A 27,484-nucleotide genomic window follows, 5' to 3' on the forward strand; every position below is an offset into this window, starting at 1 on the left:
GTTTCTTTAAATAGCAAACTCTTCCAAGGTGATTTCTTAACATTATTTAATTTTTTTTTTATTTATGTACATCTCCTTAGAAACACAGATACCTGTTAATGTGAATAATATCTATATTACTATTATTTTCATTTCCCTGTTAAATATTTAGTATTTACTTAGGGAAAGACTATTTCATCAAAATCATTTTATTTAATAGAAAATAAAAATAATTTCATTAGTTGTAAGATTCTAGACCTGTGACAGCTATTTTTTTTTAACTTTATTTGTTTGATGTATATTTTTTCCTTTCTGTGCCAATATATTTTTTCCAATGTATATCCTAAGACGGGAGATTTTCTTGGACAGCATTGAAAGGACCTTTTAGATTGAGCTGTAGTTAGATTCATAATCTCTTATATTTGTTCACCATTCTTTACATTATTATACTATTACGTTATTCCATCATTATATCATAAGTAATTTCTAACATCTGCCTGAAGGATGGAAAATAAATAGTCTCAGTATGGTAGTTTCGGTGCCTCACAAAGAAGTTCTTCATGTTGGCTGTACCATCTGGAGCACAGCCTCTCCAGTGCTTCATGAATAAGGAGAGAAAGTGGCGTAACCATGTTTTTCAAAGGAGAAGCTAAGAGATTTGAGAGGCTAAGTAGCTTCCAGCAAATCACAGAGCAGAACATAAGGCCGACCTCCCCACCACTGCCACCACCACCACTTACTTACCTACTGCCTACTCATTTGGAACATTGTTGGGATTTCTTTTATAAAGCAAATTAGCATTGGATGGGAAGAATGAAGATAAAATCAATGGTTAACACTTATGAGTATTTTATATTTGCCAGTCACTGTTTAAGTACTTTATAAATCTTATAACAACCCTATAAAATAGGTACTGTTGTTACTCCAATTTTACAAAGGAGGAAACTGAGATTGAGAAAGAATAAGTAAAAGAAATTTACTGGAGATCACACTACTATGTTTGAACCTAGGTTGTCCAAACCAACATTCTGAACTTTCTAACCTCTATATTTTTCTCGCATATACAAGGATTATTTCTAAGTTTTGAATTAATATAACCCAAATAAATGGGATTTAGAAAGCATAAATACTTTTGGAAGTATATAACATTTATTGCAGGTATAAAAGAGATGTGGGAAAATTATTTCTCTAGTCTTCATATGTCTTACTGATCATTGAATTCAATAACCACACCTGGTGTTGCAAAATTTTATTTGATACTAGCACAGTAGTAGGGACGTGTAGATTAGCAGATTTTTCTGTTGATCTGCAAACCTCATCACTTCATTGCCATTTGAAATAATAAAGTCGGAAACACATTGCTGGTCTTGTTAGTCTGTGACATTTATTGTTTATGTGCTATGAACTAAAGACTGTATTAAGTATAATATGATTTTCCAAAAATATTTAACTATAGTTTTTTCTTTCAAGTAGTTTACACACTATTCAGGATTTATCTACAAAAAAATAAAATGGCTTGAATAATGCTGAATAGTGATATAACGGTCAATGCAAAATAAACAGCATAAAAGGGCAGTGCATTGTGGAATAAAGCATCAGTTTGAGTGGGAAGAGTTAGTCTGGAAATTCCTTTCAGAGTTCATTATTTCAAAACTATATTTGAAAATTAGGGAAAGCATAACTGACAAAACTAGACATAAAAATTGAGGAGAAAAAAATTGCAAATTTTAAAATTCTGTGTGGATCGTCATTTTATTGAAAAGAAATAATTGAAAGGAAATAACTCTTATGTCAATTTACCTTATATGGTATTCTTTCAATAAGACAGTTTGTAAATTATCAGTCCTATCTGTGCCTCTTCAAAGGGGAGGGGATCGTGTTCCTCTTTAAGTTTGACTACCCTTCAGTGTTTAAGGGTAAAAATAGCCCCTTGCCCAAACAATTCAAAGCTTATGACTGTGGTAGTTAAAGTTTATTTAACCTGAGCTTCAGTTCTGGAATAAAAGGAATCATGTGGATTGTGACTTATTAACCCACAGCCCGTTAGTGGCAGAGCTGAACCTAGAACACTGGGCCACTGATGCCCAGCCAGTCCTTTGTACTTCCAGTACTTTCCACTGAGAACCACAAGCTTTCTGATTTCCTCCCTTTCTTTTCCACTTTCTCTTATGCATTTGTGTGCCTTTGCCTCTCTTCTATGCCGTTTAATTCTAACTTTTCTCTATGTATTATGTTTAGTAAATAGTTTATGCTTCCTCTTTTCAGTTTTTAAACTAGGTAAATTTTTACTATGTCCTTCAAGAAGAAACTGGAAGTTAAGGGTTTGGATTGTTATTTTTATTCCTGTCATCTTCATCTGATTACTTTCCCCTTGTTGGTAGAGGAGGCAAATATTAATGTAAAAAAGGGTTCAGAGCCTCTATTATCACTTGTTTAGATAAAGTCAAATGTAAATCAGCAATTTTCAGGATATTAAAGAGAAATGGCTTAATGGACCCTTTTCCTTGTCCACTTTAGTGGGAAGTACTCTTAGAGAAAGTGTTTTGTAAAAGATATTTTTCACTGAGATTTCCAAAATAGTATTGGATATTTTATCCTGGTTTATTTTCATTTTAGGAACTGAAGAAGAGTTTGGAGGTCTTGTATCTGCTAATCTTATACTTTTGAGAAACAGACTTCTAGATATTTTACTAAAACTAGTTTATACGTCTAAAGAAAAAACAAGCATTAATTTGCAGTAAGTAAAATCTTTTTAGAATTAATGGTACCAGTTGCTATTAAGCCCTAAAATTTATAATATCTCAAAAACAAAACTTCATCTTATTTTTCTTTTTAATTTGAAACCCTAATCCTTGAAATTAATGTTTCCTTTTGTTTTAATCCATCTGTCTTTGAATAGAGCTTGTGAAGAACTTGTCAAGACACTGGGTTTTGACTGGATTATGATGTTTATGGAAGAACACTTGCATTCCACCACAGTTACAGCAGCCATGAGGATCCTTGTTGTCCTACTGAGCAATCAGTCTATTCTCATCAAGTTTAAAGAAGGACTCAGTGGTGGAGGATGGCTGGAACAGACAGATTCTGTCTTAACTAATAAAATTGGAACTGTGTTAGGTATGGGACTTTACAGTCAGCCGCTTAAAATAAGCTATTTTGTTTTGTTTGTAAATCTTACGTAAGCTTATACTCTTCAGTTTATCAAGTCATGAATTTTAATTGATAGAATAAAATCTTAGTTTCAAATTTGGCTTTTTTAATCGTAAATGAAATTTAAATCAGAGACAGGATATTAAGACGTAAAAGTCAAGGAAAAACCTTATATCTTTGCATAGTTCTCTTTCTGATCTTAAGTAAAAAACTAGCAAATTATCAGAACTGAATTAATAACAATATTTTAAATGCTTATTCTGTGTCAGCTACTAAACACTTTCATTCTCATAATACATAAGAGGTGTGAATATTATCATACCCAATTTACAGATGAGAAAGCTGAGGCATGGGGTAAAGTCTCTTGTCAGCCAGAAAGTGTCAAAATTTGAATCCTGGTCACTCAGATCCAAAGCCTATGTTTTTAACAATTACGTTATATTGCCACTCAGTGATTTAAACTCAAAGTTTCAGCCAAAGTTTCTTATTCTTTGCTTACCAGTTGTATGCTATTTCAAAATGGAACTGGGCATTTAAGTAATATTTAAAAATTACAGTTTCCTATGTTAGATTTATTTGAACTGGTATATTTCTGTTAATATTAGTGATCTTACTTCGGAAAATTTAGTTTTAAGGTAATGTTTTATTGAAAATTATAATCATTTAATTCTTTATAACATTACATTTTAAAAATCATTTGTAATTTTATTCTTCAATAAGCATCAAGAATACCTATTTACACTTGTCATATGGGGAAATTAGGGATCAGAATTTAATATGTAATTTATATTAAAAAAACATAATAGGTGCTGCCTATTTTTGTAGCATCCTAAATTTTGGCCATATTTTAAATTTTACTTTCTTCTTAGAGAAACGTTGGAGCTCCTTTGAGTTTATTCTTTAATGAGCAGAATTTATATTACCTCTTTTACCTGATTATCTCAGCTATGTATCCATATGGGCAGGCTTGCTAAAGTCAAAGTAAAGCTTCTGACTGAATGATTAATCCAACAATTGAATTATTAATCGTCTATATTAGCGTGAATGTTCTGGATGGCAGTGTCACATATAATGAATTACTTCTTTCTTTGTTAATGCAGCATGGTAATCAATTATTAATTTTCTACTTATTGTTGTATTTTCTCATCTCTTAGGATTCAATGTGGGCAGGAGTGCTGGTGGGAGATCGACGGTCAGGGAGATTAACCGGGATGCTTGTCATTTTCCTGGTTTTCCAATTCTTCAGTCATTCCTTCCTAAACACACTAATGTCCCTGCCCTCTATTTTCTGCTCATGGCATTGTTTCTGCAGCAGCCAGTTAGTGAGCTGCCTGAGAACCTGCAGGTCAGTGTGCCTGTCGTCAGCAGCCGATGTAAGCAGGGTTGCCAGGTAGGACCTAGTAAGGTATAAGCGTAATTGTATATGTCCAAAAATCACCATAGGGTAATCGGTTAACAATAGTAAAACCGCTGATTACATTCCTTTCTCACATTTAGGATTTGATTTAGGACAGAAAAATCTGAAAATGCCATTGAATATTTTCCAAAAAGAAGTCCTTTTTACCCTATTTAGTCTTTTTTTTCTTTTTGGTTACTCTTTGTGATTACATATGCATAAGGTCTTTGAATGGTATTTGAAGGTGATCTAAAGAATTCTTTTGAGTTATGTGATTTTATCTAGAAATATAATTTTATTTCTGTAGTATTAAAAATGAAGGGAGTGGTATGTATATCATACAGTTAATTGGGTGGTCATGACAGGATGCCTTGTGCAAGTTCTGATTAGAAAAATGTTTTTGATTTCTTAATGGTAAATAACATCCACTCTAGGAAAACAGTAAGGCTTTGCGCAATTTCTAATCGAAGACTATTGTAGATATCTGTATGTATAACTTATGTTTGTGACTCTACAAAGACTTAGGAATTTAGTTTTTAACTAAATGTACATCCATCATAATGCCAAACACTATTCAGATCAATTCTAGTAATTGACAGAGCCTTTTAAATTAAACCACTGAGTCTATACCCATACATTAAATCAGGATTCAGATTCATGTTTAGCAGAGTTTGGTTGGTTATGTAATTTTTCAAAATAAGCATGACATCATAGTCATAAAGTGTTATATAAAGCAGCTATGAATAAATCTCTGCAAACTGATTTTTATTTTGTCATATCTTATCTATATGTAATCCAAACGTAATTAGAACATTGCTGAGAGTTGGGGGGAAAGTGAATTCAGTGTGCTTTTTTAAAAGACCTGCTTAAAATCAGTTCTAAATTTTCATCTCCTGACTAATTAGCATATATTTTATTTTTGCTTGTTTTCTTTAGAGAAAAAATAGAAAACAATGTTTTCAACATAGGTACCTAAGACGGGATAATACATAGTATTCATTTTTTCTTTATAAATGTAAAAATGAGTTTTAAAATATAGGAAGAAGTGCTAGGTTTCTATCTCTTTATCATTGCTCACTTTGAAAAATAACTAGTTTCAAAGAAAGTTTAGAATATTAGAACTTATGAGGGTTGCTACTGAAAAACGTTGGCGGTGGCTAATCTTTGTTCACTTTCTCCTCTGCAGTTTGATTTAGATTCCATCTGGACATTTATCTTTGGAGTTCCTGCCTCCAGTGGCACTGTGGTCTCTTCTATCCATAACGTGTGCACAGAAGCTGCTTTTTTATTATTGGGCATGCTCCGCAGCATGCTAAATTCAGTAAGTTTACTGAGATACTGACACCTGTTGATGGTTCCTCCTGCTTGTGATTTTTTCTTTAAATCGAAGAATCTTGTGTTTACTTCATGGTCTCTGGAACCTCAGCCTCTCTGTTTTGTTATCTCTAATGTAAGGATGAACCTTGCACCTATTAAGACTATGGAGTCTGGAGCCCTGCCTGGGTTCAAATCCCATCTCTGGTACTTAAGACATACTAACCTCTGTGTGCCTCAGTTTCCTCATGTATAAAATGCTGGTAATAATAGAATTTATCTCTTAGGGTTGTTGTATGGATGTAATGAGTTAGTAGTATATGTACGAAGCACTTAAAAGAGTGCCTGGTATATAGTAAGTGCTTCATAAGTGTTAACTGATATTATTAGTGTTATAAAATATATATTACAATGTAAACATGTATGTAATGAATACATATTATAGTATATGTCTTTATAATGTTATTTGAATTTTTAAAATCACTTTTAATTAGAGGTTAAAGATGTTATCAGTGCGAGTTTTATTTTATATTTGTTTTTCCTATTCCAGTTATTTCTAACTTAGATATGAAGTATTGAGAGAATAAATGACAAAATTTATGTTTCTGTCTATCTACAGGAATACTCTGAATAATGATTTAATTTGTTTACACAATTTAGGATTACATTGTAAGAAATTATTAACTAGACTCTTTGGATTACAAGTGTTACAAATCTAATTTTACTCAAAATTATTCTTATGTCATCTTAGAAAAGAACATTACTATTACATGCATTAATTTAGAATGCTTTGGGATTGGGGGGTGGGGTTCCTATTCATAAACAGATATAAACATCTAAGTTTGAAAAAAATAAGCTACTCTCTGGGAAAGTGTCAAAAAATAGTCATTGTTCAGATATATTCTATTTTTACCATTTTTTATCATTATTGTTGTTATTGTATTGCTGTTAAGGAAAAACATATTCTGTCTCTTGTACTCAATATTCTCCTAGAACAACACTACTTCACTTCTGGCACTCTGGTCACCAGATATGCGGGGATTCTGCCACACTATCTGGGTCCCCCACAATTTAATTCCTTTCTAACTCTGTCTGCCTGGAGATGGCATCAGACCCCATAGGTTAAAGGCTCAGTCCCACAACATGGCTTCTCCTCTTCAGATACCAGTCATAAATCCAAGTTGTTATTTGTGCTTCTGACCTACTAGCTATAAATCAGAGGTTCCCATGACTCAGGAAAACATTTTACTTAACTAAATAACCAGTTTATTATAAAAGGATACGATTCAGAAATAGCCAGATAGAAGAAATGTATAGGGCAAGTTAAATGGGAAGGAATGTTAGTGCTTCCATACCCTCTGCCGCTCTCCCAGCACCTCTGTGTGTCACCCACTCAGAAGCTCCCTGAACCCCATCCTTTTGGGTTTGTATCTGGGCTTAATTACATAACATGATTAATTAAATTATTGGTTATCGATGATTGAGCTCAACTTCCAGCCCTCTCCTCTTCCTGGAGTTTGGGAGCTTTAAGGGCTGAAAATTTCAACCCTTTAGTCATGTGATCGGTTCCCCTGGCAAGCCTCTGTCCTTAGGGCCTTTTCCAGAAGTCACTAACATAAACTCAGGCGTGGCTGAAAAGGGCTTGTTATTAACAAAAGACACCTTTATGGCTCTTAGAACAGTCCAAGGGCTTTAGGAGCTCCGTGCCAAAATTGGATGAAGACCAAATGTATATTTCTTATGATAAATCACAATGGTTAAGAGCATTGTTCTTGTCATTTTACACAGGACAGTGTGTGGCTCAGGAAGGTGAGGTAACTTCCTCATGTTTTATCTTACCCCATCTCTGTCGTGATGGAGGATGGGGCAACTTTGATGGTAATTCAGCCACTCTTGGCACCAGTTATACTCATGTTGATAATGATAAATAATCAAAACCGCTAACTCCAGTTACTGAGCTGCGAGTACTCCAATGAGAAGACAAACATCCTGTCACGTCCTAGGGGTATTGTTTTTGTTTTAGTTTATTTCTAGATATGTTCTCATGTGTTCAGTTTATAAAAGAATTCTGGACCATCACTGTATCTAGTTTTAGAAGAATAGTGAGTAATGCATTTTTGAAGCAATTTTTAGCAGCGTCAGTTTTCCTAATGTATTATTTCTTTTCTTGTCCCTCTGACAGCCTTGGCAATCAGAAGAAGAGGGATCTTGGCTGCGAGAATATCCAGTGACCCTGATGCAGTTCTTTAGATACTTATATCACAACGTTCCAGACCTGGCCTCCATGTGGATGAGCCCTGATTTCCTGTGTGCATTAGCAGCAACGGTCTTCCCCTTCAACATTCGTCCTTACTCAGAGATGGTAGGAAAGGGGGAGGAAAATGTCAACCTGGAATTAGTCTGCTCCAATAGTTAGCAGATTTTTCTTTCTTTCTTTCTTTCTTTTTCTTTTTTTGCCAATCTCTTAAGCTTCTGATCACGTTCCAGTTTCATAACTTTACTTCACCTCTTACATCATTATCTGGTGTCTCACTCCCCACACTCCCCTTCTGCTTTCCCATAAAATAACAGTGAACTCTACTTCCTGTTCTCATATACCGTAATCTTATAAGTTCCTTGTTAGTAACTTCCCACTTTTTTATTTTAATACCTACAACAGGACCTGGTCTTGCTAGGGTCTCCCCTTCAAGTACTAACCAGGCCCAACCTTGCTTAGCTTCCGAGATCAGACGGGATTGGGCGTGTTCAGGGTGGCATGGCCATAGACAGTAACTTCTCGCTCTTAAGTAACTGGATCCATTTCTTATTTTATGTGATGATAACTATTTAGTTGTGAAATGTTCTTTATAGATTACAGAACTCTAGTCAAACCAAATTTATCTCTACTTTATCTACCTCAAGGCATTTCCTGAATTTAGTCTTTACAAATTGGTAATAAGATTGGTTGTCTTTCTAAAAAATGAAATATATGTATGTCCCTTTTGTTGAACTTTTCTTATTTTATTCTTCTATTTTTCATATTTTGTACTAATTGAAAATTATTGGACTACATATAATCACATATAGTATAAATACTTCTTTTGTCCTTTAAAACTAGGCCAAAAGACAGTTATTCCTTTATAGTACTTCATATTTTATATTTTCTCTTATTTTTACCATTTACACTAAGGAATCAACAACCTTCTTCATACCAATTTTTCTTCATGTATAAAAGTGAAATACTCATTCAAAATTCTGGAGAGTTTTAGGTTAAAGAATGTTATAACACATGATCAAAACACCCTGGCTTATTTATAATTTTAAAATCCTCATTTTTGGTAAAAATAGACCTTCATTAATACCGCAATATCTTTTCCTTGTCAGCATTTTATTTTTATATTTGCTCAAAATTGGCCCTGGTTTTGTGGTTTTGCTCTTTTTTTTTTTTAACTTGCAAACATGGATCAGCCTTTGGATGCCACCATTATGCCGGGTCTTTATCTGAAACTCTGTGACAGTTGACTCAGTAGGTGTATTGAAAATATGCAAATATAGTTATTCTCATTTTATTATTTTATTTAAGTGCAGTTTTCTTTAGTAGAGATAAAATTCAGCATAGAACAGATTCGTGGTTAGAAGCCAGTTAGTAATTTAATATTAGAAAAAGCGTGTGTTGAGTGACTGTGACACGCAATGCTTGATTACTACTACCTTGAAAAGAGGGACCAAATAAACCAAAGCGAATAATGCGTTGAGTGGCTGAATAGGAGGTAAATGTTGAAGGGAAATACTGTTGCTGCTACAATTTGGTTTTTAGGAAATATGGAAGTAAAAATAACAAAATTGTATGTGACTATCATATATTTCTATTTGATTTTTCTAGGTGACAGACCTTGATGATGAAGTTGGATCTCCAGCGGAAGAATTTAAAGCTTTTGCAGCAGACACAGGGATGAACAGAAGCCAATCTGAGTACTGCAATGTGGGCGTCAAGACATATTTGACCAATCACCCAGCTAAAAAGTTCGTTTTTGACTTCATGCGGGTCTTGATAATAGACAACCTCTGTCTTACCCCTGCCAGCAAGCAGACTCCACTGATTGACCTTTTGTTGGAGGTAAAGACAAAAAAAAAAAAAATATATATATATATATATATATATATATATATATACTTGTTTTGTATTTTTTTAATAATTAGAATGTTAGTAATCAAGCAAGTTTTGTGCCAAATACCTTTCAGATTTTTATTCTTCTGAGTTGTATAGGCGGAACATACCATGGGCTATGGGAATTTTTTTTTTACCCTATTAATTTGTTTTTGTTTTCATTCCTCCAAGCATGTCCCCAATTCATTCCTTTATCACCCTTTCCCTAGAACAGAAATTGGCGTATTTTTTCTGTAAAGGGCCAAATAGTAAATATTTTAAGCTTTGCAGATTATACAATCTCTGTCACAGCTACTCAACTATGCCATTGTAGCTGGAAAGCCATAGGCAGTATATAAACGAATAGGCATGGCTGTGTTCCAATTAAACTGTGTGTACAAGAACAGCATAGGCTGGATTTGGCCCACAGGCCTAAGTGTGCCAGGGTTCTGAAAATAACATGTTTTATGAAAGATTCAATCAGTGCAGAACACTGACTGCTTCTCTCTCTGAGGAACTTCCTATATTCATGCTCTCAGCAGTTTCGACAACTGAATCTGCACTTTCTCTGCTCCCCCTAGTGGCTAATACAGTTAACTTTTTATTTGAAACCTTAAAACCACAGCAGATGTTTTAAGGCCTGTATCTTAGTGCATTGGGTAAGAATTTGAAACATTCTATGCAAAATGAAATGGTAATAAGAAAATAAAAGAATAAAGTTCAGAAGAGATTTGAGCAAAAACGCATAACTGAGCCAAAGAATAAAATACATGTTTATGGAAGATATGAAGTGATAACATTTTGAGTCTTATAGGAACTCAAATAGCCAATTAATTAACCATGGGCAAATGATATATTTGTCTTTTATTTTGGTTTTCTGTACTGTTAAGTAGGGAAAGTTTGGTATAACATGTGTTAACATCTTTCTAAACTAATTAATTAATTTAATTGAAGAAATGATTTAAATGTGTTAACCTTGAGGTAACCTTCTAATTGTTGTAGACATTAATTTGCCCCACAATGGAATTGTGGCCAATTGTACTACAGAGTCGAGAGTGGTAGGGTTATATTTCAGAGAGAAGCACTGTCAAGATGGAGACTCCCATATAGATCATAACCTCTTTAACTATTTTCAAACCATTTAAATATAGGTATATCCCTGGTAGTTTCTAAACAGAAGATATGATACTATCTAATAAGAGAAATACAAATTTGTTTTTACAGTTAATACTTTGAGGAACTTTAAATCTAATACACATATATAGAATACACATACAAAAAATAATGAGTGAAAATACTATTGCACTCCATGCCTTCCTATGGTGTGAAAAAGTAAATTACAAGCATATGGTTTTGAATGTTATGATTATGAAATCTTTATTTCTGAAGAAGAGAATTATCCTATATATTTACCATTTACCTACTTGAAGGAAGGGATTTGAGCCAGTTGATTTCCAGTCTGATGCACTTAAGCCAGGCCATCTTTAGTTTTATGACTGTTGGAATTTCATTATAAGAGGATCTACTTACCTGATTATATTACATGAGAAAGGGTGAAATTTTACCGTATTAACAGTGTATAACAGTAAAAGATTCCCATTCATATAGACTGGCTTGAGTGTAATACTGAGGCCATATGCAAGGGAGGCAGCGTGGTATAACAGGAAGAACACAGATTTTGGAGTGAGAAATATCTGGTTTGAATTCTGGCCCTGTTTATTATATAAGCATTTGAATCTCACTGAGCTAAATTTATTCTCTGGGAAATGATATTATATCCTGTCTTCCCCTGCATGATTGTTGTGAGAATTAAATATATGTAAATCACCCAGCAAAAAGTATTTTGAGAAATTAAATGTGTGCTGGTTATAGCTATGCGACTTGGCCAAGCTGTTTTCTTCACCCCGTACAGTTTGCCTATCTTTAAAATGGTATAAAAATAGAATCTGCCTTTGAGGATTCATAACATAGTACCTGGCACGTAAGACTCAAACAATTAAGTGGCCTGTGTTAGTTTATACAAGGGTATTTAGTGCGTCTTCTCCCGCCTCCCACTCATCAGTGTCCTCTGCTGTCACCACCAGTCATCTTATGGAGGGCCATTTGAATATGCTGCACATGAAACCCACAATGGCAGCAGAAGGAAAGTGCATGAGAACAGATCACAAAGTATTTGCATATTACCTGAAGGAAAGATAAAGTCAGGGGACTGAGTTGAAGCATGTGCCTGTCTGATACCATAAACAATAGTTTGAGGAGTTTACTGTATTCCAGCCAGTCTTCTAAAAGACCACTCCATTCACGTTAGAGTGAAACCCACCCTGGGTGACTGCAGGGCAGCAAACAAACCAAAAGACAGCGGCAAACATGGGCAAAGAGAGCATTGTAAAATAACAGAGAAGAAGAGCCAGGAAGAATACTGCAGTCAGAACGAAGAAGCTCAAAACCCTCTTTTTAAGGGCTTCAGCAAGTTACAGAAATAACAGAAAACCGAAGGCCCTTTTTCCCAGAGCCACAGTGCTCTCAGCATGGACAGAAGACACACATAGGCTGCCTGGCCTATGCACACGAAGGTTCTGCATGGTATCCCCAGGCCTCAAAAAGGAGGTTTTGACTCTGGAGACTGATGTTGTTTTCACAGGGAAGACATCAGACAGCCAAAGGCCAGAGCAGACCATAGTGCTACCCCTGTCTTCATTCTGTCCCGATCTCATCCTTGCTATGTGGTGGGCCAAGCAGGTTTACCTGAAAGAATGATGAGGAGGTTATAGCAGAGTCGTTCTTGTCGTGCATTTGTTAACTTTAAAATGGAGATTTTTAGTAGAGCTGAGAGAGTAAGGTATACCAGCAGGTGAGGCCATGAACTTTGTCATTAATAAAAATGAGGTTTGAATCCTAGTTGCAACTTGACCAAGTGACTTTTAACTTCTCAAAGCCTCAATTACCTTATCTCTAAAATGAGGACGATGGTATCTACTTAAAAGCAATATTTTGCAGATTGAGATAAAGTGCATAAAACTAAGCACCGTGTTTGATATATAATAGTAGTCCAACGAATGTTTTAAAAAAGTGCCTTCGAGACAACTATGCATGCATTCATAATGTCACGTCCTTTAAAAGTTAGGCTAGTATAAACCTTAGCAAGAACACTTGAACCCGGCAACTAGAACCAATAACAAGTGTAAATTCTGTGTCATGATCACTTATGTAACAGCTTCATTGAGAGGTATCAGAAGATTAAATACGTACTGGTGAATGAGGCAGCCTTAAATCCTTACAGAATATAAAAGAATGTTTTGTAATCAAGTAAAAATAAATATTGTTGACTGATCAAGCCACTTCTCCGTGTTCAGTGGTCTCTCTGTTTTGCAGATTCCAAAACTTTGTCTAGCTAAGATTCGATGAAAACTACCTCATTATTACTTACCCCATTAAGCACCTTGAGTTCATTATGATTCTGAATGAGCTTTTATGATTTATTTTATCTGTACCTTATAAACTGCCAGATCTCTTTTGAAAATGAGGTATAATAATAAATTATCAAATGTTTATTAAATACTTACAATGTTTAGAATACTGTTTTTGGAGAAATAGATTCAAAAGATGTTTTACCTTTGCTTTATTTTATTTTTTTTTTAATTCTATGGTCAGAAATATAAAAGAAAGTTTAAGAATATATGTCATTTCTAGTGTTACATTTTATTATTTTCCAGGAAATTTTTTTAATACTTTTGATATGTAATTTTATGGTTGAGCCCTTTTCTTTGTTTAGTTGGTGCTGTTTCTTATTCTAAATTTTATTGATTAGGCTTCCCCTGAAAGATCTACAAGAACCCAGCAAAAAGAATTTCAGACTTACATTTTGGATAGTGTGATGGACCATTTGCTTGCAGCTGATGTGTTACTGGGTAATAATACTACGTTTTATTTTTACTTTAAAAGTATATTCACTCTCCTTCTCTCTCTTAAACCCAAGTGTATCTCTTGAAGTTCATCTCATTACTACTTTTCTGTGCATTGTCCCTTTATTGGTATTTTTCTATAATGAGGAAAAGGCCCATCCAGCTCTTTCCTCTGAATCTGGGATAAAGATCAACAACAGGAAGTACTTAGCTGTTTGTCCACATCTGTGCACTTTAGGATGGCAGGAAAAGGTCAGGGAAAGAGAAACAGATGTTTTAAAGTCATATTACATGAACTGATATTTTTATGAATATCTAATACTTTTTTAAATTAACTTTTTTACTGTAACATACTTATAAATTATAAATGTAGATCTCCATAAATTGTCACCATATAACATGCTTATATAAAACCACTTAGAAATGTATCGCCAGCACCCCCATAAACACCCCTCCTACCATGACCCAGGTATGACACGCTAAATCACTGTCCCAACATATAAAATGACAAATTTATTTTGCCTGCTTATGAACTTTTTATAAATGGAATCATACAGTATGTATCTTTTTTAGTCAGGCTTCTTACACTTAACATTGTATTTGGGTAATTTATCCATGTTGCATATAGCAAGAGTCCATTTATTTTCATCTCTATATAGTTTCCATCATATGATTATCTAAATTTATCCATTTTGCTGTTGATGGACATTTAGTTTCCAGTTTGAGACAAAAATAAAACTGCTATAAACATTCCTGTCCATACGGATCACATGCATGTATAATGTTAATACATAATCTTTTGAGTGAGATTGTTGGATTATAGGTATATGTATGTTATTCTTTAGGATGACTTCCAGGACATAAACTCAAAACACATTAAAATATATTTTCTTTATATCTCTATCTAGTTGCAATAAAAATATGAAATTGATATATTTACAGTGGAACTAACACTTATAGGTACAATTTAAAAGAGAAGGAAAAGTAATGATATTATAGTATATTTGCTACTTGAGTTGCAGGTAATAATATTAATCATAGGGTGTCCATGCTGTTAAATTATCCCTCCCCTCCCCCCAAGTAAATTTGCCAAAAAATCTTTAGTATTGTCCTAACAGGTAACTCTCAAAGCATGGCTTCAAGTCAAACTTTTGTATTTGTTTTTACCACTTGAGATACTACTTATGTAGTATCACCTTACTACATAAAAACACAAAATGGAGAGTCTTGCATAATGGAGTAATTTAGAGTTATGTTAGAATAATCACAATTAGTGGAGACTACAGAATTTCTAGAAAGGAGGGTCTTAGAGGGGGCATTCTGGTAAGGAGGAGGAGCTAGGAGGATTAATCTTGTAATAGTGTGTACACACAGCAAGTACCCTGAAGACAGTGAGTAGCTTTTACAGAGAGACAGTGTTGATGGCAATCATGGAGGGGGCGAAAGGCACCCCTTGGTACCATCTCACTGATTATACTTTATTTTTCACAATTCTTTCGAACCTCTCTTATGCCTACATTGCTTCATTGCAATTAAAGGTTTACTCCAGAATCAAGAGTTTTGTTTGATGGTTTGTGTTACCCTTTATTAGTTATACAGACGCACTTTACAGCTAATAAACTGACTTGACTTTTCTCTCAAATGGAGATCATCTGTCACTGACAGTTTAAGTTGAAGAACTGTTTGCTTATCGCTGACTGTCTCAAGTCAATAAGAGACTCCACCATCTCTATAACACATTTATCCTGTAGAAGTTATTTCCTCCAACATTTATCATGATTTCTTGCCATGAACACCATTTTTTTATAGTACATAAGAGCTAGTGGTCTTATTTCTAAAGGTGATAGCTGTACTCACTTTGCCTTAGCCTGCTTTGTTTGAGGATCTGGTCTTGTGCTGGTAGATATCAATTTTCTTAGACATCTTTTTCCTGCTGGAATTTAGGGGAAGACGCATCTCTACCTATTACCAGTGGAGGAAGCTACCAGGTATTGGTGAACAATGTATTTTATTTCACACAACGTGTGGTGGACAAGCTTTGGCAAGGCATGTTCAACAAAGAATCTAAACTTCTTATAGATTTTATAATTCAACTAATTGCACAGGTAATCCATTGTCACTATTAGTTGTAGAGTACATGTTTTCCAATTGAAAAACTTTGACTAAGGGGTCAAAATTGTTGGAAATAAGTGTAACTAATAAGATAATGAATGTTAACATTTAATATAAAGCTCAGCTTATTTAAAGTGAATAAAAAATATAGACTTGTAACCCTGTCCCCCTTACCCTTGGCCTGGCGCCAGTATGTGCCTTGTGAAGTTGCCTAGTTCTCTCAAGCTGTGGTCTCTTGACTGACCTCCCCACTGGTATTACTTTTTACTATCCAGGTAGTTATATAGCCTCCTTTTGATATTAATAATTTGCTAATATGATTTGGTAGGTTTTTACGGTACTGTACATAAGTGTATAAAGGCTAGCAGTATGAAGAGTTGATATGAAAGGAATATTCTCTTCTTGTAGTTGAGTCTTTACAAAGTCCATTATAGTCCTTGTTCCTTTGAAGATGTCATTTCAGTTTGTGTTCATGGTACCTTTAACTAAGGAATATTGGCCCAGTTTGGCACAAGTGATTAATATTATTCAATACAATGTAGAAAGTAGGAAATACTATTAGCATGTTTTGTTATATGGTGCATGGATTCTTTAATGTCACCTAAGAATTTTTTTAAGAGACATTTGGATTTAAGCCAAAAATAAAAATTCTCAAGTGAGAGGATAAAACTAAAATGTCAAAAGAAGTTTTTTACTAACATTTTAGGTGGATTTTTTTTTTTCTCAGACATTTTTTGGTAGAGATCATTCACCCTAACAAAACTTGTGTGGTAGGAGATGTAGCACCCTAGTACTTAGCATGCCATCTGGTACATAATAACCTTAGTAGTTAATGTTCATGTGTGAATGCTAAGCAGATCTTTTATTTTTGTCCATTTTACTAAATAAAGAATCTTCCATGTCTTTAGTCAAAAAGAAGATCACAGGGATTGTCACTGGATGCGGTTTATCACTGCCTCAACAGGACCATCTTGTACCAGTTCTCACGAGCACACAAAACAGTTCCACAGCAAGTAGCTCTCCTTGATTCGCTCAGGGTGCTGACTGTAAACAGGAACTTGATCCTGGGCCCTGGGAACCATGACCAAGAATTCATCAGCTGTCTGGCTCACTGCCTTATTAATCTACATGTTGGAAGGTAAGTCGTATAGGTTCATTTGCTACCCCGAATTTGTCTCTGATGTTATTCCATTAGGACTCTTTGTTCTACTTTTCTGATAGTAACATTTTTTCCCCTTAATCTCAGTGTTATTTAAAACTTAATGCAAAAGGCAAGTATTGCATTTTTGCAATGAAATGAGTTGTCTTCTTCAAATTTCGTATCTCTAAATTTTTCAATGTCACATATATAGTTTTAAGTAAGTACAATCCACACTGTTGGAGGTTAAGAGGAGTAAAAAGAAATAATACAATAAATAAATATAATAGTATACGTTAAATGGGTGAAGTTAGTATTTTTCCATTGATTGTTTCGACAGTTATTTTTTTAGTGTCTTCTGGGGGCAAGGCATTGAATTAGGGACTGGGATGTGAGCAAGAAAGACCCTATGGCAGGGTCTTGGTACATGCAGTCTAGGAGGGAGGTCAGATAACTAAGCAAGACCATTCAGGTGTACTGAGTGCTCTTCCAGAGGTAAGGTGCTTTGGGAGCATGTAACAGGTACTCCTTACCTAGAAGAGACACCTGCTGAGGTGTACATCTTGAACCTGGTTGAGGAGGTGGTTAACCCTCCAAAGAGAACAGGGAAGAGTGATATAGGAAGAAAGACGTAGATCTATTTAGTTGCCCAGAGGGAAGAAACCTATGACACACTTGGGAAACTGCAAGTACTTCACTGTTACTGGAGCATAGAGTGGTGAGATGAGAAACTGGAGAGAGGGTAGGGGACCCAGGCATATGAGGAAATGCCTCTAAATGGACTTTTTATAATTTTTAGGTAAAATGTTAATAGTGATCACAAACCATCTTAAATATTAAGATGCTCATCTTCACACTATAGTTTAGTTTAATTACATTTAGTCAAGTGGATTTGTGAGATCACCCCTTAAAAATGGCATTTTCATGATAAACTAGATGTTCTGTTTTGTGCATCTGCTGAATGTATGTCTGCCAGTACATTGTAACTTTGTAATATAGCCAGAATTTACCTGTGTCTGCAAAGTAATACTTAGTTATTTTAGTTTTTAGCTACAAGCATTTCTTTCATACAGTTTAAACTAATTTTTCAGCAACGTGGATGGATTTGGACTGGAAGCAGAAGCCCGCATGACAACATGGCACATCATGATCCCCTCTGACATTGAACCAGATGGTGGTTACAGCCAAGATATTAGTGAAGGTAATTACTTCAATTTTTTCCCTTTTCTTCCTGCTCATTTATTTCTAATATTAACAGCCAGTCTCCTAGTAGGGCACACCCGTACATACACTGATATGCCCCCCAACATACACTGACATGCTAGCTTACACATGTCCTTATGTCAAGATAGGAAAACTGCTAATCACTAATATTTCTAGACCTCAACATTTCATAGGAACGTTGGGAGGCTTAATGATACTTACATTTACACAATTAGTAGCGCTGATGCCACCTGGCACCTACCATAAAGCGAGCTATCTGTTGATAGTGTTAGGCATATCCCATTAGAGACAAATAAATATTGCTTGAGACAGGTTGTCATTACTACCATTTTTTTTTTTATTTTCTCTTTGTAATTTAGTTTTCCCACTGATTTTGTAAGTACTATGCATGAAAGTCTTTGGGTGGATTGATTTCTTATTTCCACACTGTTTACTAAAAAAATGTTAGAAGATTACGGTAGTATTTGTCTCCCCAGCAATACAGTGTGGTAGTTTTGCATATGATTTTATCCTTTGGAAGTCCAACCCTCAGTCTTTCAATCATTTAAGCATTAACTTATTCTTTCCTTTCACTAAAAGTTCTTGAACCTCATATGCCTAGTGATTACTTTCACCCCCTCCCTTTAACTCCATCCCCCACCCCCGGCCCCTACAAGGAACTGACAGTTTAGAACATTGGTTCTCAAAGCAAGTTTCTCAGACTAGCAACATCAGCATCATTTGGGAACCTGTTAGAAATGCAGATTCTCTGGCCCCACTCACACCTTCTGAGTCAGAAACTCTGGGTGTGGAGACAAGCAATCAGCAAACCTCCAGGTGATTCTGATACTTAAGATTGGTTTAGAGCAGGAGTCAGATTAGCAAGGAATCCAAAGCAATAGGGAATTTAATAGTAAAACCCCTTTTAATATATTCATTCATTTTTTTCCTTTTTCAAAATATTCAAGAACAACTTAATTTTAAACTTACTTTAAATGTTCTATATAAGAACATACCCCTCATTTAAAAAACAATTTTTAAATTTTTAAAAATCTTTAAATGAGAGGGGTATGTTCTTATATAGAAGAAGCTAGACATTGAAATATGTATGTGATTTTCAATTTTATAAATAAAAATTTGGTCTTTTTTGCATGAATATAAAGTTTTGTTATTAAGTTTTTCAAGTAGCCAACCACATTTTTGGTTATCTTAATAATCCTTACTGATCTGGTTATGATATGAAACATTTTTTTTTTTTTGACAAATACTATGGTTGAAATTCTTAGATGTAAAACATTAAGAAAAATTGTAGTTTTATACTGTGTTTTTGATTAGTTGCTTTTTTTCCTTTCCTAGGACGTCAGCTTCTTATAAAAGCTGTCAACAGAGTTTGGACGGAATTGATACATAGTAAGAAACAAGCCTTGGAGGAGCTTTTCAAAGTCACTCTACCTGTGAATGAAAGGGGCCACGTAGACATAACTATAGCAAGGCCGCTCATTGAAGAAGCTGGTTTGAAGTGCTGGCAGAATCATTTAGGTAAGAAAGTCTACAGTCTTTATGTGACCAAGAGATTTACACATGGCTGTTGTTTATGGGTGCACTTTAGAAATTTAATTAAAACTTTCCCAAAGGGCTACTTTGACAGCAGTAGAAATAAAAATCAATACAGTATAACTCATTCTGGAATGGTCATGCTGAGATTTGATCTCAGATGTTTTTAAGAAAAAGATGTACTGTGTATCAGGCATCTTCAAGTTTGGAAAATAACACACTGCTCGCATCTTCAGTATGGTACCGTCTTGGCTACGAATCTGTGATTCCCTATTAATAATTCTGAAGTTCAAAAAGCCCTGAAAACCTAAGGGTTTTTTCATTAATTTCATCCCAACTTCACTTGATAGCAAAACCTAACCTAAATTTATCCTTCTTGGTATGAATATTCATACATTTTGCTACAGAAATATTAATGTGTCAAATTATGGTGTATCACCGTAGACCCTGTGGTAGTATTTTATAGTATATGTACCATATCACCTTTTAAAATTCAAAACATTCTAAATTCCAAAATATATCTAACACTAAAGATTTTAGATAGGGGATTAGGAATTGTTATTAATACAAAAAATTGATTTCATTAAAGTGAATTTGCATAATCTTGTAGAGCTGTGAAACTTCAGCCAAATGTAAGTTCAGCCAGTATAATAATTGTCAAGCAGCTATCTTTCTACAGGATCACCAATAAGTAAATGTAAAATATCTAAGAGAATGTCTGTGTCTGTGTAAGCTGCTTTTAGTAACTACAGAATTATATTTTGTCACCATGATGCAAAAGTATTCAAAGTAAGACTAATAAATACACGGAGAAATTGTTAAATAATCTAATTTTAATCTCACAGCCCATGAAAAGAAATGTATAAGTCGAGGAGAAGCTTTAGTACCTGCCACTCAGTCCAAGTTGTCCCGTGTCAGCAGTGGCTTTGGTCTTTCCAAGTTAACAGGATCGAGAAGAAATCGAAAGGAAAGTGGTCTTAATAAACACAGTCTCTCCACCCAGGTACATTGTCTAGTTTCTCTGATGATATTCTTAGAAATTTATATTTCAAAGTGTAGTTGTAGTATTACATGTAGTATACTTACCATGTACAAGAATATGATTTGAAATGGAACTTTTCTTCATTTAGAAAGATAGAAATAGCCCAGATTATGGGAACTGCTTCCATTTTATTATGCTAAAATTGCTTTATGAATGTTTTGTATTTATATCCATTTCATAGATGGACATAAGATGAGATTCAGATATTGATATCTGACTCGATAATTTTTCCAAACTTTCAATAATTTGGTTATTGATAATTATATAAATTTAAAAGCAATAACAGAACAAAATGGCTTAAAAAAAAAAAAAGATCTTATCGTATATACCTGTGGTTGATTTTTTTAAAATTTATCTATCTCCAGTATTAATTTCTTTCTCATCATACTTCCTTTGCCATCCCAGACTCTTAGAGGCAGCTAGGAAAAGTGTCTTGAGAGAAACAGAGTCTCAGCCATTCTGTGTGTCAGGCTGGGTTCTCCAGGAAGCATACCCTGAGATGGAGTTTACTGTGCAAGATGTTTCATAGGGCTGACCTTGTAGTCAGTACTTGTAGAAGAAGGAAGCAGAGTTGGTCACAGGGAATGTCAGGCTATAGTGCAGTTCCAGCAACAGACTTAGCTGACCTAAGTGGATCTTTGGGGCCAAAATGACCTATGAGAAGCAACCAGTACCGAGCTGAAATGTCAGAGCCTGCTTACCCCCAAATCAGCCAGTCATTGTATGTGGGGTGCTCCAATAGCTCTCTGCGCCTGTGGTGGCCCCTGAAGGTACTGACAATATTCCCAGAAGCTGGGCAGCAAGCCCTTCCTTGAAGGGGCATTGAGGTGGGATTGCGGGGAGTTTCTGTGGTCAGCACACAAGCCTCCGTTAGTTTTATGAGTTAATTAATCTTTCAGAGTGTTTTGTGTTTATTTGTAGTGGTGCTTTTAACAGAATTTTAACTAATTGTTCAGCATTAATTTCAAGGCTAGTTAACTCATTTTTTCCAGGAAATCCATGAAATATTAAGCTTCTTTTTCCATCCATTGCTAGGAGATTTCTCAGTGGATGTTTACACATATTGCTGTTGTTCGTGACTTGGTAGACACACAATATAAGGAACATCAGGAGGTAAGAATTCATAATCACAGTAATGGCTATTTTGCATTCCATGAGTGGGAAAGGACTCTGTTTCTCCTGATACCTTCCTACCCATTTTAAGGGTAAGTTGCTGAACTGCATTCATCATCAGGTGATGATTTTAATTATCCCTGCCAACAGCCACTTTAGCCATTGGTTTTATGATAGAAAAATTTGACTTTCCTATGGGCCAACTGGATTTTAAAAAAGCAACAAGTTGGAAATCACAGCTAAATTTCATTGATATTCAATACCGACATGCTACAATCTTTGTTCCTAATAAAAATTAAAATATAATACAGATCACTGTCTTTCAGACTTATCAAGGAAATTGTGAAAATAAACATCAAAGTCTCTGAGAAGTCTCTTAAAATTCTAAATAAGTAAAAAATTAAAAATAAGATTTTTTTTTATTACCGATACTTGGTGATTGTGTCAGTAAAATGAAAAGTGAAAAACTTCTTGATGAATTCATTGTTACTCAACAACTTATCCTAAATATTTTATTTCCAACTATTTAAAAAGCCTGTTGAAGATTTCTGAATGGTAAACTGATATTTTATAGGCATAACATTAGATTAGTTATCGTAGGGAATCCCACTGCCCTCCACCCCAGGAACACATAAGTATTACTATATCATGTAACTTCATGATTATTCATTCAATAGTGTTACTGTTAGTTGCAGAAAGAGATCTTTATTTAGATTTAATACTTTTGTTCCATAAGTCATTAGAGAAGTTAGTTACACTCATCCACTGTTAACACTTTTTATATGAATGTCAAGTTCTCTATCAGAGGTGCCTGTTTATATTCTTTCCTAAAATCTTTGCAAATGTTACAAAGCTTATCAGTAATCTAGTGTGTTGACACTATTTCTTGATCTGATTTTCTAGACTTTCTCCTGTTTATGTTCTGGTAGCTGTTTCACAATTTGTGGGTGGGAGAGGGATTCATCCTTAAATTATCATGTTTATTTAACACTTCACACAGGAAAACATATCGATATGTTTTCATTAGAGATATTACCATCTTTCCTGTGCACTAATAACATAATTCATTCACCTTTCTGTCCAGCTGTGTGCATAGTCTATCCTATATATGTCTGTCATTTATGTTACGGTAAAATAATCACCTTGCGCCACCACAAAATCTCCACCTCCTCACAAAATTGGTAACTTACTTTAACCATAAATAAGTGTGATTTTACTTTTATAATATTGACCGAAATGATAAGGATTTGTTTTCAGATATTAACTTGGTTTTAAGTTATTTTTAGACTTTTAATTGCTACTCCTGCTTTTGCTTGAAAACTCAACTTGGACTCCTTAACTCTAGCGTCAGCAAAATGCCTTGAAGTACGTGACAGAAGAGTGGTGCCAAATCGAATATGAACTGTTGCGGGAGCGAGGGTTGTGGGGTCCTCCCATCGGTTCCCATCTAGACAAGTGGATGTTGGAGATGACAGAAGGGCCTTGCAGAATGAGGAAGAAAATGGTGCGAAATGACATGTTTTATAACCATTACCCTTATGTGCCAGAAACAGAACAAGAGACAAATGTGGCGGTGAGTATGCAGAATTAAATGGCTCTTTGAAGTTTTTCGTTTATTTTAAATTATTTGTAAACATTTTTTCTTATTAAGTCAATTACCTAAAATATCTAATTTTGAAAATTCTGTATACTATGTTAATAATGTAAGGGCGAAGGTGGTAGAATGAAAAAATGCAGCAGTATAACAGGGAGACAAATTAGCGAAGCGGGTTAGACAGCAGACTCTGGAGCCAGACCCCTAAATATAAAAACCTGCTTCCGCCAGTTTGCTGGCTGGGTGACCTAGTACAGGTCATTAAACCTCTTTAGGTTTCTGTTTCTTTATTTCTAAAATGAAGAAAATAATGGTTCCATCTAAAAAGCTGTTAGGAAGATTGAGTTGATTAAAATTAGTGGAGTACTTTGTGTGCGTGGAACAAAATTAGCACTATATGAGTAGAGTGTTAAGTAAATAAATTTAATATTGGTACTAAACAGTATTCTTTGAAGAAATATAAAGAACAGCTGAAGAATAGCCTGAACATGCAGATCTGTCCATTTATGTTTAGGAGCTTCATCACCGACTCCAGGCGTTTAAAACAAACATTTGCCTCTAAATTCCTTTTTTTTTTTCAGACAAATTACCCTTGCCAAAACCTTCATTCATGATTTTGCAGAAGACCAAAAACATTTTGTCTAAGCTGATAATGGTCTAGGAATCGTGTGTTTAAGTCTTAGAGAATAAGAGTCTTTCCCAACAGAGTCACTACAGATTTAAGAAGAGAAAACAAAGGAGCATAAAATTCACTGGATTTAATTTTGAAAATCCTCATAGCATTTCTAAATGGCAATCCAACTCTTTAGTGTTCAGAAATAATCCTTTGCCTCCAAAATGAGTGTTTTCCTTCTTAGAAATTCAGTTTTGTCATGGAATCACAATTCCGGGACTTGAAAGGGTATATCTCACAGATAATCTTATCCAATCTCCAAATCATTTCAGTGTGTAATGAATTGTGAAAACATTATTTGTGAATTATTTTACTATTTTTGTGCCTTGTCTTCAAAATGCAGCATGTTTTTTAGACTTACAGCACATCTCAGTTCAGATTAGCCACATTTCATGGGCTCAATAGCCATTTGGATGGTTGCTACTATAACAGATGGGGCAACTCTAGAGAACTCCTGATTTTAGACCAGTGTTTTGTGATATTTTAAAGAAAAATCTATACCCCTTTTTGATAAACATAAAATTCTCGTGCCTTCCTTTAATGTCACTTATAGAAAAAAAAAAAAAAAAGATAGACTTTTTAAAAAGATAGTCTGAAAAAGTATACTGTAAGACTCTCTCCCTCTCCGAGGATCTGACTGCTCTATGCTTAATTAACCCCTGGACAGAACAGTTACTATTTCTCTCAAAGGAATGTATTCTGTATTTTGTTTCGCCCTACTTTTTAGCTGCCTCTAAAATAAATCTCGTGGAACTCCTATACCCATTTAGAAAGTCATATCACTACAAAGAATCATCCACTGAAGAACATCTTGGATTTGTTCTTTTTGGGTATTTGGTTAGTGGGATTTTAGACTCTGAGAGTTCATTAAGTCCAGCCACTTACTCAATATAGAAGTTTTATTATATTTTATTAAAAACTTCATTTCAAAACTCTTCATGGTTTAAGTACTTTCACATTCTTGATTTTATATTTGATTCTCCCAACAATTGAAGAAACTAAGATTTATAAGGGAGACGTGAAGTATGGGCCATCTGGTAAGTGGTTCAGATCATATAATGTGAAGCAACTTGCATTGTTCCCGCGGCTCATTTTTTTTTTCTCTGCCAAAACCGTGGCTCCATTTACCTTGTACTCGTTGATTCCACCTCTGTCCTTGTGATACTTAGAATGTAGGTTGTAGACTTGCTAGTATATAGTTATTTTTCCAGATAGCGCTCTAAAGTTTGCTATTCTCAAAGCTATTCAGTTCTGTCAAGAATACCATACTTGGTACAGCTGTAACTTAAAATACTATAATTTCTACTACTAGCACATTATATAAGAAAATTAATCCACCCATACTTATGTAGCCTTTTACTAGCACCTACTTCTGTTAGAGCAAACCAGCAGGCAATACAGTCTCTAACTTGTAATCATCTTCCCCAAATTAAATAATCAATTTAATCCTGTAGAAAGCGATTTGATAAAATATTTCTTATTGAGTCAACACTCATTTTAATTGAATCCATCAGGAATACTAAAATGTAAGTATGTTCTCAAATATGTGACCAACTGACAACTTTTATTTAACTGAATTTATGCTTTTTGAGTTACATAACCATAATATTTACCTTAATTATTTCTTTCTTTATGTCATGTGTTTTACAGAAGTATATTTAAATTTCTATGTCAGATAAAAACAAAATAACCTATTGAGAATTCACAGTTACAACTTTAATATCATTAGCATTTTACCTTAGCAAAGGGATTCACCAGCCTGTGGAATCTAGACACTCTCAAAAATAAGTATATACCATATGGAACTTAGTTTTTAACCAAATGGATTACATATTGGGAAATACAGGGCAGTCAAGAAATGCTGGAGATACATTTACAAAATAACGAAAAGCGGCTGGATAGGGGAAATGATTACTGAATGTGGAATTCATGCTGCTTAGTTCATGCACAAGTCAAGGTTAATCTTCTATGATGAAATGGATAATTACTTTGGTTTTGCTGGTTCAAAATCTTTTGTAAATTTAAAATGCCATTAAATATCCACTTTTATGGACTATACAATCTGGCTATGTTGACAGCAGAGAAATTCCCAAAACTAGAAGCAACTGCTATCCCACTGACTTCTATCACGAAATCAGAAGAGTGGATACTGACAAAGTACAGTGAGCTCAGTGCTCTGCTAAGTGTATGTGCAGTTTCATTCACATCTCATAATATCCCTCTGAAGTATAGTCAATAGAATTATCCCAATTTTACAGGTGAGAAATAGAAACCTAGAAAAGTTATGAAACTCCTAAGTCACAGCTAAGTAGTAGAGTAATACGTAATGAGTGTGAGCTGACAGTGTTCAGAAATTAAATCATTTTTGAAAAAGAAAAGATACCGATAGTTGATGTTTTACGAAATTTGTAGGCAGCAACTTTCTTCCGGAAACCATATGTTAGGTTTTTGTCTTTCTAATGCTAACGGAGTACTTAGAATTCAATAAAAGTTGAGTGAATGCACTACCAGCATTCTCTCTTCCTAAGTTGTAGATTTTATCCATTGCTTCCTGTTTAACATTCTATAGAATTTTCCTAATTCTGAATTTTTTTCACTAAAAAGGCCTAGAGCCAGATTTTATGTGGCCTGAAGTTTAGAAAACGTGAAGGGAGGACTCTATAAGGAAAATAATAAAAAATTATGAATATAGTCTTCCAGGACTTTGAAAGGAGCCCATGGGAAGTGAGTGCTCTTGAAGTTTAAACTTTATTAACTTCCTGGTAAATCCACCTCCATCCTGAACTATATTAAATATCAGCTCCCAGAGGTGGAGCTCAATCACTTCTTCCCTTTCAGCTTCCATAAATGTGTCTCCCTCCTTGCATACATCTTTATAAAATTTGGTCAGTACTTTTTGCATCTGTCAGGTATGTGCCAACCTAAAAATTGCTTTTGAAGCCTCTTGATAGGTAAGTAGGCTGTACCTGGATCAAAGGCAAGTGATCTGATTGTTTGCCTTATTTATTAAGAATAATTATTGTTTTTAAGTAACAGTTACTTAAATAGTTCTGTTGCTTAAGCTGAAAGTATGCAGTGGTGATTAAAAGTTATCTTCTTGTTTTAAAATCTTCTGTGTGAATCAGGTAATTTTTCTTAGTCATTAAAGTTTTATTTCTTAAACTTTGATAATAATGCATATGTATAAA

At 34.5% G+C, this 27,484-nt stretch overlaps 1 protein-coding gene across 10 annotated transcripts in view; it reads left to right on the forward strand.

Annotated features, from left to right (window-relative positions):
* The window catches only part of WDFY3 (WD repeat and FYVE domain containing 3), a 223,490-nt gene that overhangs the window by 145,876 nt on the left and 50,130 nt on the right, over window positions 1-27,484 (forward strand). For 7 of the 10 annotated variants that reach the window (XM_036227766.1, XM_036227765.1, XM_036227769.1 and 4 more), the window contains 14 exons: window positions 2,596-2,716; window positions 2,879-3,096; window positions 4,284-4,519; window positions 5,712-5,846; window positions 8,022-8,201; window positions 9,702-9,935; window positions 13,774-13,873; window positions 15,812-15,972; window positions 16,888-17,117; window positions 18,209-18,318; window positions 19,677-19,859; window positions 20,720-20,877; window positions 21,952-22,029; window positions 23,375-23,602. In XM_036227766.1, the coding sequence (XP_036083659.1) occupies window positions 2,596-2,716; window positions 2,879-3,096; window positions 4,284-4,519; window positions 5,712-5,846; window positions 8,022-8,201; window positions 9,702-9,935; window positions 13,774-13,873; window positions 15,812-15,972; window positions 16,888-17,117; window positions 18,209-18,318; window positions 19,677-19,859; window positions 20,720-20,877; window positions 21,952-22,029; window positions 23,375-23,602 (2,372 nt within the window). The remainder of the gene's footprint in view (window positions 1-2,595; window positions 2,717-2,878; window positions 3,097-4,283; window positions 4,520-5,711; window positions 5,847-8,021; window positions 8,202-9,701; window positions 9,936-13,773; window positions 13,874-15,811; window positions 15,973-16,887; window positions 17,118-18,208; window positions 18,319-19,676; window positions 19,860-20,719; window positions 20,878-21,951; window positions 22,030-23,374; window positions 23,603-27,484) is intronic. The other 3 variants (XM_036227767.1, XM_036227771.1, XM_036227773.1) reach the window with 2 other exon arrangements.

The sequence above is a fragment of the Rousettus aegyptiacus genome, unplaced genomic scaffold (genome assembly GCF_014176215.1).
Source record: "Rousettus aegyptiacus isolate mRouAeg1 unplaced genomic scaffold, mRouAeg1.p scaffold_m13_p_10, whole genome shotgun sequence".
Classification (NCBI taxonomy): domain Eukaryota; kingdom Metazoa; phylum Chordata; class Mammalia; order Chiroptera; family Pteropodidae; genus Rousettus; species Rousettus aegyptiacus.